The following is a 7,125-nucleotide window of genomic DNA, read 5'->3' as shown; positions in this document are numbered from 1 at the left end:
CTCAATTTCATGTTCGTTGCGTCGATGACACTGTCCAACCATCTCATCCTTTGCCGTCCCCGTCTTCTTTGACCTTCAATCTTTCCCAGCATCAGGGGCGAACCTAAACAGCATGACAAAAAGTAGAGACATCACCCTGCCAACAAAAGTCCGCATGGTCAAAGCAATGGTATTCCCAGTAGTCATGTATGGCTGCGAGAGTTGGACTATAAGGAAGGCCGAGCGCCGAAGAATAGATTCTTTTGAACTATGGTGCTGGAGAAGACTCTTGAGAGTCCCTTGGACTGCAAGAAGATCAAATCAGTCAATCCTAAAAGAAATCAACCCTGACTGTTCCCTGGAAGGCCAGATAATGAAACTGAAGCTCAAATACTTTGGCCACCAGTAAAAACGTTATTTTTTAAGAAATTCACTGGATTGGGAATAATATCGAGCAGGAAGCGGAGGGAGATGAAATTGGTCTGTTGTGCTCAAATCAGATATTGAGGATCGTGGCCTCAGTTTCCACCAGTTCTGTGACCATCTGGAATGGCTGAAGGCTTTGGCTGAAACTGCAGGCAAATACAATACACGCCTTTGGGGCAAACGCTGAGATTAGAAAAATAAATTTCATATTAATCATTCCACTTTAACCTACTGCTGGAACCAGCTTCAGACAGCAGAAAAATATCTTTAATAACTGCTCTCAGTCCAGTTTTTTCTTAAACTCTACTTGGCAATCATCAGAATTAAATTAAGAAAACGTGTTGGGGAACAGCCAAAGGAATTTTTCAGATGTGTTGCCTTCTGTAGCCAAATTTCCCCCTTTTTCCCTGGGAAATAAAAGAGGATTTCTTCCACAGACTGTTTCAGCTGCCTTCCTTCCCCCATATCTTGATTTTTTTAGTTCAGTATCCCAAAAGGTACAAATATGTTTTCATTTGAATGTACACTTTAGATGTAGACTTATTTAAAAAGTTTCTACCCATGGCAACAGGTTTATGAGGGGAGAGGATTTAGTGGAAGCTTAATCAAGTCATTAAAACTTGGATCTAGAACTCCTGATTTGAAAGAAATTAATAGTCCTGTAGAAAAGCTCTATAACATAATTTTTCTGTCTCCAAGGGAGGTCTGAGAAAAAAAATGTATGCTCTTCTTCACATTTTCAGTATTTCAGAGTTGAGAGGATAATTGTGTAGGCTCTCTTTACAAATTGGTGACCGAGGGCTGGAATACAGCAGAGCCAGAAGGAATAGAGGCAGGGAGAAGAAAACATGAAGACGGTGGTTTTAAAAGTTGCAAACCATTTTGAGGCCCCGAGGGATGGCCAGCCAGCAGTCTCACCCCAATCTAGCCACAGTAATCCACGCATCGGTTACCTCCAGACTGGATTACTGTAACTTGCTCTACGTGGGCCTACCCTTGAGGCTGACCTGGAACTCCAACTTGTACAGAATGCGGCTGCGCGGGTCCTCACAGGGACTCCACGTACAGCTGCACTGGCTTCCAGTGAAGTATAGGATCAAGTTCAAGGTTCTGGTATGGACCTTTAAGGCCCGTAACGGTCTGGGACCTACATCTCTTCAGGACCACTTCTCCTGGTATACCACCAGGAGAGCACTGCACTCAGCAGGTCAAAATCTGCTGCTGGTCTCCTGCCCAAGAGCTATCCAGCTGTCCTCAACCAGAACCAGGGCGTTTTCTGCCCTGGCTCCAACCTAGTGGGACTCTCTGCCACATAACATCCGTGCCCTGTGAGACCTGATACTGTTCCGCAGGGCCTGTAAGGCAGAGATGTTCCGCCAGGCACTGGTTGAGGACAGAGACCGTTTTCCATCTGTCTGGCACTCCCACCCCCTGCCTTCCCTTGAGGCCAGTGAGTGACACCACCAGGAAATGTTAACATCATCTCTTGGTACTACTGTGTGTTTTTTAGGTTTTAAGTGTTTTTAATAATGTTCATATGAGATTATATTCTACAGCCCCCTGAACCCGGCCCTTCTGGGGGAGGGCAGTCTAAAATCAAATTTAATAAATAAAGCCCTGTCCTGGATAGCCCAGGCAAGCCCGATCTTGTCATATCTCAGAAGCTAAGCAGGGTCGACTCTGGCAAGTACTTGGATGGGAGAGCTCCTTGGAATACCAGCAGTCGGGAGGCGGGGGCAGGCTTCATTCAGCCACCTCTCTGAATATCCTCCAGCCCCCCAGTAGGGGTCAGTCACCAGTGGCCGCCATAATTTCCAGGTGCACACACACTCACACGCACGCACACATGAGCATATTTAAAAAATAAATAAATAAAACAAATAAGATAAATGTAAGCAGATGAATAGTTGCTAGCAGGCTGGTGTTAGTTTCACAGACCTTACTAGGGAGGGGGTGAAATCTTCTAGCTGAAGAGTTCTGTGTGACCTAAAAGCTTGCATATTTCACGAGCAGCCTGACGTTGGTCTAAACAAGATGTAATTTTACCTTGTCATTTATCGTTCAGTTATTCTTTCTTACCCGTTGTCTCTGTCTTTTCAGGAACTCAAGAATCTGGTTTCCAAACACCCAAACGTTGTGATGGTGAAGTTAGGTATGTCCTTTCTCGTTCTTTTATCCTTCGTGCCATGGACCTTAGGACTCTTTTTGTTGTAAACTCTCCCGTCCATTTCCTCTGCTCCCCAAAGACTGGACTGAAACAGACTAGGGATTTCTAAAGCCTTTGGCCCTGTTTCGTCAGCCTTTTCTGTTTCGGCTAAGATGGGGCCTTTGCTATTTTGCAGGGGAGTTTCTTCCTACAAAGGGCATTCAGCTATGAGCTTTAGCCACCTTCAGTCCGCACTTGCTTCCCCCTTCAGGTGCTGCTAGTGTGTGGACCTGTTTTGCAGTGGTGGGACCTAGAGGTCAGGGTGAGGTTGGCAGGACAAGATTGGAATGAAGTATGTCAAATTTGCACTGTTCTCTGGCCCTCTGGTTGTGATGACCCAGTTTCTTTGTGTACCTGAGAGCAACTACCTCCTGAAATGATGGCAACAGCCTTTATTTATTTATTTATTTTATTTTACCTTCAACTTCTACCCCGCTCGAACCCCTCCCATGGGTCTCTGAGCGGCTTACATAGTTTGTATTATCCCTATCTATGGGCACATATATATATATCGTATTAGGGGCGGGACTACCTAACGGCACCCGGTGGGATTCAGTTGACGAGTCTTCAGCTCGTCTCGGCTTCTCGGCTTCAGGTCGGCATCTTCCCTCCGCTCTCTTCAGGCTCCTCGGGAGAGCTTTTGGAGTCGGTGGGCCCATTCATCGTGCTGATCGCATCGGCGCAGCACTGGCTCCGTCCCTCAGGCTCTGCCGCGCCTGCGCCGAGTGTCCTCACGCCTTCCGGGCTCCGCCTTCGCCGCTGGTTCACCGCTAGATGTCGCATCTCCTTTTTTTCCCCGCTCACCGCCTCGACTACCGCCGCCATTACCACCTTAAGTTAGAGACCACTCATTGTAAATTTCTGATAATTAATTATAATAATTATCGCATGGCAGTATAGCTAGGAGATCCTAAGACTGTCTGGCAGCCAGAAGTTCTAGCTCTTTTAGCATTATGCACCACTAGGTGGTGAGCTAGACTTGTTTCTTTAAGGCAAGAGATGTTTCAGAGGTGGTTTGCCATTGCCTGCCTCTGCATCATGGCCCTGGTATTCCTTGGAGGTCGCCCATTCAAATACTAGCCAAGGCTGACCCTGCTTAGCTTCCGTGATCTGATGGGATCGGGCTAGCCCAGTCTGTCCAGGTCAGGGTAATGACTAACTTGGATAACATCTGAGCGTTTGGGTTTAATAGCATTTTTAAGGGCCAGTCACTTTTGCAGGCCCTGACCTAGCTGGCCCAATCTCGTCAGATCTCAGAAGCTAAGCAGGGTCGGCCCTGGTTAGTACTTGGACGGGAAACCACCAGGGAAGTCTAGGGTTTGCTATGCAGAGGCAGGCCATGGCCAACCACCTCTGTTCATCTTCTGCCTTGAAAACCCTGTGAGGTTGCCATAAGTCAGCTGCAACTTGACGGCACTTTCCACCACCAATTTTGCAGACTGATTTGAAAGGTTATCCTACGCTAATCTTGGCCAGCCCAGGACCAAGCCCAGGACTGACTCAGCTTGTTAGGGGCAGGATCCTCTCAAGGAAGGATGTCTCCCAAAGGCACCTTGAAGCTGTGACCTTCATTCTCTTGTTGCTGAAGGCTTGAGCAAGCAAGGTTAGGACTGTCCCCGTTGCTCCCCGTACCCCAAAACCCTTCCACACTGTCACCCATTTCTTCCACTTCTGTCTTTGCAGATGCTACGAGTTCCGCAAGCATTAAGGATGCTGCAGCATGTGTGGAGAACCACCTGAAGGGGTCGGGGCTGAATCTGCTAATAAACAACGCTGGCATTTATAAAGAGGTGGCATTGGATGCGGTGGATGAGGAAGACATGATAAATGGATACAGGACCAACGTGATTGGGCCACTGCTAGTGAGTCAGGTATGGCTGTGTTGGGCACAGGAGATCAGAACAGGCATGGACTGCAGTACGTCCATGCAAAGAGAAGCTTTGGCCAGCTGGACTAGCAGAACATCTCCGACTTCTATTTACCTGGTCTCAAATGCCATGGAAAAAGAATCCTAGGAGCCAAGTGCAGCTATTGTATTGCCCTCCCTGCCAATAAAGACCTTCCTCTCAAGCTCTGCTCTCTGCACCTGCTCACCTTCAAAGGTGGTGAGCAGAGACAGGGCTTTTTGGGTGGTGGCACCTTGCCTTTAGGAGCTGCGGTGGCTCAAGTGGTTAAGACGCTGAACTGCAGGCTGTGGAAGGTCGGTAGTTCAGCCATGCGAGACCCGAGTGCGCCGCATGACGGGAGTGAGCTCCCGTCTCTAGTTCCAGCTCCTGCCAACCTAGCAGTTCGAAATCAAGAAATTGCAAGTAGATAAATAGGTACCACTTCGGTGGGAAGGTAACAGCGTTCCGTGCGCCTTGGTGTTTAGTCATGCCGGCCACATGACCACGGAAATGTCTTCGGACAGCGCTGGCTCTTCGGCTTTGAAACGGAGATGAGCACTGCAACCCTAGAGTTGGATTCGACTGGCTTTCGAGCAAGGGAACCTTTACCTTGCCTCTGGAATGACCTCCCAATTGAGACTTGTCTGAAACCTGCCTTCCTTTCAGGCCATAACCTTTCTCGTTAGGCAGGCTTTGAACTAAGGCGCTTCTTTTTAGTTGTTTTATGGTCTGCTCCTGGCCTCAGACCCCATTTTATTAATGTCATCTTAGATGGCTCTGTTTGATTTTATGCCCTGGCCCTTTTTAATCGGTTTGGCATGTTTTTGTTGGCATGGTTTTTTTCTTTAATGGCTTCTTGCTTTCACTTTATTTATTCTCTTGGGTTGGCTCTTGGCTTGACTTGTTTTGTTGTGTGATTTGTTTTATGGAAATGTTTTTTCGTTGCGTTGATTGGTTTTGTTTAATTTGTCGCCTCCAGCCGGAGAGGAGGCATGCTGATTTCCTAAATCAATAGGAAGAGAGAGGTGCCCCTCCTCGGAGAGTGCCCTTGGCACCGTGGACCCTGAGCCCAAGGGAGAACTCTCCATAGATACCTACAGGGCTTTTTTGTAGAAAAAGCCCAGCAGGAACTCATTAGCATAATAGGCCACACCCAACAGCAGAAACCCATTAGCATATTAAGCCACACCCCCATGTTACCACACCCACCTTTTGCTTCTTATTCTGTTTACTTTGTTTGTTGTCAAAACCCTGTGCTTCTTTTGTAGCAGGAACTTCTTTGCATGTTAGGCCACACACCCCTAACGTAGCCAATCCTAATGAGTTTCTGCTGTTAGGTGTGGCCTATTGTGCTAATGAATTCCTGCTGGGCGTGGCCAACTCAGGAGCCAGCCGGAACTCCGTTCCTGTGCGTTCCTGCCCAAAAATAGCCCTGGATACCTAATCTGATGGGGAGGCATTAGCATAGCATTAGAGATGATAGAGCTGCTGTCTGAACCCTGCAGAAGGTTACCAGCAAGGCCCTGGGTCAGCAGGCCACACCACCCCTCTTCCTCTCCTAGATTCTTCCGTTGCAGCACCCAGCATAAACAGCGCCAGATTGTACAGTCTGAGACACTTTATTCCAGTGGGAAATACCTGTGCTTTATGCAGGATTTGGATTAGGGGGATAGGAAGAAGAATGAGGAAGCTAGGTCCTTCTTCACCTTGTTTCCTCATTCTTCTTCTTCTTCTCAGTTTTCGTATTAATTCCAAACTTGATAGCAGCTGAAAGAAGTTTGGGGAATGTGGTCTTTGACCCGTGAAAGCTTGTACCCTGGAGATTTTTGTTGGCCTTTTAGGCACTACCAGAACTCTAATTTTGTTCTCCAGCTACAGGCTGGTGGGGAGGGCCATCAAGTCGCTGCTGATTTATGGTAACCCTGTAGGACTTTCAAGGCAAGAGGTGAACATGGATGGTGCGTTCAGGATGACTGGGAATCATATGGTGGTGGAAAGTGCTATCAGGTTGCAGCCAATGTACAGCAGCCCCGTAGGGTTTTCAAGGCAAGAGATGAACAGAGGCCATTTGCCATTGCCTGCCTCTGCGTAGCAACCCTGGGCTTCCTGGGCGGTCTCCCATCCAAGCACGAACCGGAAGAAGAGCCGACTCTGCATAGCTTACAAGATCTGCCCTGATTGTTGGACTGAAACATTCTGAGATTGGTAATTCTGCCTCAGTATGGAACGTTCCCCGAGGCGCCATGCTGAGTTAAACTGTGATTGTAGCAACCGGATGCCAGCAGGAGTGGGTGCCCTGGACCCTCCCCTGGCCACTCACGTGATCTTTCTGTCCCCCCCCCCTTTCCAGGCTTTCCTGCCTCTGTTAAGGAGGGCAGCCCAAGGAAGCTCAGAGAAAGGGCTGAGCTGCAGCAGGGCCGCCGTTATCAACATTTCCTCCGCCTTGGGCTCCATCGAGTTAGTCCCCCTAACGTACATTAAACCTGCAATCCCGTATCGCTGCAGCAAGGTAGGTGCCATTTTCTGTCGTTTCCCCAGGGGTCGTTTCGTAGTAAAAGAGCTAGGGGAACTCATTAGCATCACTCATTAGCATATGCCACACCCCCTGACATCACCAGAAGTGTGTCA

At 48.3% G+C, this 7,125-nt stretch overlaps 1 protein-coding gene across 1 annotated transcript in view; it reads left to right on the top strand.

The window, feature by feature from the left end:
* Window positions 1–7,125, top strand: part of LOC107112945 (uncharacterized oxidoreductase C24B10.20-like) — a gene marked incomplete at its 3' end in the record, with an annotated part of 11,889 nt that overhangs the window by 3,578 nt on the left and 1,186 nt on the right. Inside the window, exons 2-4 of the mRNA XM_015414155.1 lie at window positions 2,506–2,557; window positions 4,295–4,482; window positions 6,848–7,006. Coding sequence (XP_015269641.1) covers window positions 2,506–2,557; window positions 4,295–4,482; window positions 6,848–7,006 — 399 coding nt within the window. The remainder of the gene's footprint in view (window positions 1–2,505; window positions 2,558–4,294; window positions 4,483–6,847; window positions 7,007–7,125) is intronic.

Source organism: Gekko japonicus, unplaced genomic scaffold (assembly GCF_001447785.1).
Source record: "Gekko japonicus isolate JY-2015 unplaced genomic scaffold, Gekko_japonicus_V1.1 scaffold6209, whole genome shotgun sequence".
Taxonomy (NCBI): Eukaryota; Metazoa; Chordata; class Lepidosauria; order Squamata; family Gekkonidae; genus Gekko; species Gekko japonicus.
The sequence above is the reverse complement of the archived record's forward strand: the minus strand, read 5'-3'. Positions and strand labels throughout refer to the sequence as shown.